Here is a 3,677-nt window from a genome sequence, read left to right as displayed (position 1 = left end):
AATAACAACAATAATCATCATCGTCGTCGTCATCATTATCGTATCGTCGTGATCCTAAAAGTCATAATTATTACAAGCTTGGTCATCATCACCACAATCATCATGATCGTCGTCGTCATCATCATCATCGTCGTCGTCATCATCATCGCAATCATCATCACTATTACTCACTCTAATCCGGCAATTAACGCCTGGAAGATCATATCTATTTAAGAAGCCGTCTGTGTCTTCTTCCTTCTTTTTCTTCTTGTTGTTGTTCTTCTTCTGGTCTTTACTGTTTGTCTTATTATTATTGTTGTTATTATCGTTGTTATTATCATTATTATTGTTGTTGTTGTTATTGTTGTTTTTTTTATTCACTAAGTAAGATTGATTAACTTTAAGAGCGCAAAACCAGAGATAAGCTGACGGGTCAACAGAAGAAACATCATCATCATCAACTCCTCTTACTCATCATCAACAACATCATCATCATCATCATCAACAACAGCAACAAAAACATCAACAACAACAACAACATCCCATACAAATTTTTTTAATTAAAAGTTTCGCAAGCACGAGCGTATAAAACCAGACGTAGTGCCCCGTTTAAAGAAACCACTTAGACAACAACAACAACAACAACAACAACAATGGATGACGTCACATCGTCATCATCATCAGTAGCAGCAGCCTCATCGTCGTCGTCGTCATCATCAACGCCAATGACAAATTACACAATTGAGGAAATATTAGAGTCAATACTCGGCCCAAAGACGCAACCTTATTGGTTGACAGTGACCTTGACATCGATTTATATCCTCATATTCGTCAGCGGATTGGTCGGCAACCTGGTGACCTGTTACGTCATCATTAGGAATCGACGAATGAGAACTGTCACAAATTGTTACCTCTTCTCATTGGCTGTCGCCGATATATTGACGCTTCTGATTGGTTAATATTATTATTTAGATAATATTTTTGGATAATTACGACAATTAATAATTATTATTGTTATAAAATGAGGTGCTTCGATAAAACATTTCTCTCATAATGGTAAGAACGAGAGTCTTACGAGCGTTAAGGGGAACTACTGCCTCTGCTGATTTCTATCTGATGTTCACCCTCCATAAGGAGTGACAATCGAGGAAATGCATTATTAATTATTATGAAACATTTTCATCTGGCATTGAATCTTATTTTTTTATTCTGTGGATCGTCGTTTGCCAATACAAGCAGCTCTTTCTCTCTCTCCTTTCTTTCTCTCTCTCATTCTCTCTCTCTCGTAATTATCATCACGCAACGCTCATTAACGGAATAATACACTCACGGCGGTTCGTCCAAGTTTTTGCTTTAAATGTCATCATCATCATCATCATCATCACTACCATCGTCATCATCATCATCGTCGTTTGCATCGTCATCATCGTCTTTTTGGATTATGTAACAGTTGATGGCGATATTTGTTTTCGCATCAGCACCAACAATAAAAACAGCAACAACAACATCTTCACATCATCACCATCATCACTAATTCTCCTCCCCACCATCACCAACCCCAAAGGCCTGCCCCCAGAGGTGTACAGCATATTCGAGGCCTACCCGTGGAGGTTAGGTAGGACGTATTGCTTACTGAAAACCTATTTCACCGAAACTACGTCATCGGCGTCTGTGCTCACCATCACCTGCTTCACGGTCGAAAGGTACATGGCCGTCTGCCATTCTTTCAAGTTAGTGAGAGAGTGAGTGAGGGAGTGAGTGAGGCAACAAAGCATTTGAGATATCTTAATATTTAGTAGAAGTGTACGGTCACTAATTATTTGTAAATTTTTAAAATGCGAATCGGCATTTTTTAAAAATTTGCGACCAATTTTTTCAAAAGTTTCCTCTTATTTTGAAAAGTTTCTTAATTGAAACCTGTGTTTTTCACAAGCTTTTAACGGAAAAATAAGTTGCTGCGTTTATTGTCGGAGGCCCCATTTTGTGGAGCCCTAGAGTAGAAACCCCGCCTATTTTGTACTAAATCTAGCCCGGAGTGAGAGAACAAAAAGAGAGAGAGAGAGAGAAAGGGGGAGAGAAATAACGATGATGATGATGAGAAGGTGGATGGTGGCGCTGATAGTGATAAACTGCATTGATGTTCTGGAATACATGGAACCATAAATTTTCATCTTGGCGGAGAACAAAATGAAGTAATTAAAATAAGGCCAATAATAATAATAATAACAATAATATCGTTATTATTATTACTATAATTAACGAGAATAATAATAAAAATATGAATGACTGATGAGGCACGTGTGTATAATATATAGTGGATGAATGAAATGATGGATGGATGGATGGACACATGTACGTGCCGTATCTCTCCATCATTTTATTCTTTCTTTTATTTGATTATTTACTCTTTCATTCATTCTGTAGTTTTTGCAGTTTTTATTATTTAGTTTTTTCTATCATTGCTTCATTTGTTCTTCTTTATAGATGCACTTTCATTTATTCGCTGATTTGTTTATTCTATTTTTCGTTTGTTCAAGTATTCACTCACTCACTCACTCACTCACTCACTCACTCACTCACTCACTCACTCACTCACTCACTCATTCACTCATTCATTTATTCACTCACCTTAGAGAACATTCATTCGACTTCCGGTTTCTGAGAAAACAGCGATATAAAAACGCGCCAAATGGTCAACTGACTGAGGACGACGACATCAGCATCATTATCATCATCATCGTTATCATCATCATCATCATCGTTATCATTATTGCCACGTACAAAATTACCATCATTAAATCAGCGGGGAAAAATGAAATAGAATGACGAGAAAGACGAATAATACTATAACTAGGAATGTTATTATTATTATTATTGTTTTTATCATTATTATTGTTGTTATTATTGTTGTTGTTATGACTTGCATGAGATGAGTTTTCTCTTTAAAATGAAATCCGGAAAAAACATATTACTTTGAATAATTGTCCCTCGTTAATACTGCTACTACTACCAATACTGCTACTACTACTACCATTACTGCTACTGTTACTACCATTACTGCTACTACTACTACTGCTGCTACTACTACTATTGCTACAACTGCTCTATTGCCAAATCATTAATATTTGAGTCAGTTGTAGTAGTAATAGATGTACTAGTATAATCATGTATAATATTCAAAATTAAAATTACACCTATTTGCGTGTATGTGTGTGTTCTCGTGTGTGCATGTGTTTGCTTGCGTGTGTTTGTGTATGCAGATTTTGGTATGCATGAATGCTTGCACGGCAGTGACATGTATTTATTTTTTGTTAACGCATCTCTCAACTGGGGAATTTTTTCGCTTCCTTTCATTTTTTTTTTCTTTCAAAGATAGACAGAACGATCCGATGATGACGACAACGACGACGACGAAGAAAATACACATACTGTACACACGCACACACACAAACACACACAAACACACACAGACATGCATGCATACATTCAGACTCCAGGCAATGTCCGGATTGAAACGCGCCATCAGAAACGTAGCAGCAATCTGGGTGATCTCCATGATCAGTGCCCTGCCCTATCCTGCCCACACTCGGGTTTTTCCCTATTACGTCACAGACGGCAAAGAACCTATATATTTATGTAACATCCCTGAAAAATGGCGGACTGTCATGGCGGTCGTGATGCAAGCAACAACATTTCTT

The 3,677-nt window shown here is 37.2% G+C and overlaps 1 protein-coding gene across 1 annotated transcript in view; it reads left to right on the top strand.

Moving 5' to 3' along the window:
* Window positions 1-704: 704 nt before the first annotated feature.
* The window catches only part of HELRODRAFT_87553 (hypothetical protein), a gene marked incomplete at both ends in the record, with an annotated part of 5,137 nt that continues 2,164 nt past the window's right edge, over window positions 705-3,677 (top strand). Inside the window, 3 exons of the mRNA XM_009028825.1 lie at window positions 705-933; window positions 1,544-1,709; window positions 3,470-3,677. The exon at window positions 3,470-3,677 is cut by the window's right edge and continues 128 nt beyond it. Coding sequence (XP_009027073.1) covers window positions 705-933; window positions 1,544-1,709; window positions 3,470-3,677 — 603 coding nt within the window. The remainder of the gene's footprint in view (window positions 934-1,543; window positions 1,710-3,469) is intronic.

This window comes from Helobdella robusta, assembly GCF_000326865.2.
Source record: "Helobdella robusta unplaced genomic scaffold HELROscaffold_59, whole genome shotgun sequence".
Classification (NCBI taxonomy): domain Eukaryota; kingdom Metazoa; phylum Annelida; class Clitellata; order Rhynchobdellida; family Glossiphoniidae; genus Helobdella; species Helobdella robusta.
The sequence above is the reverse complement of the archived record's forward strand: the minus strand, read 5'-3'. Positions and strand labels throughout refer to the sequence as shown.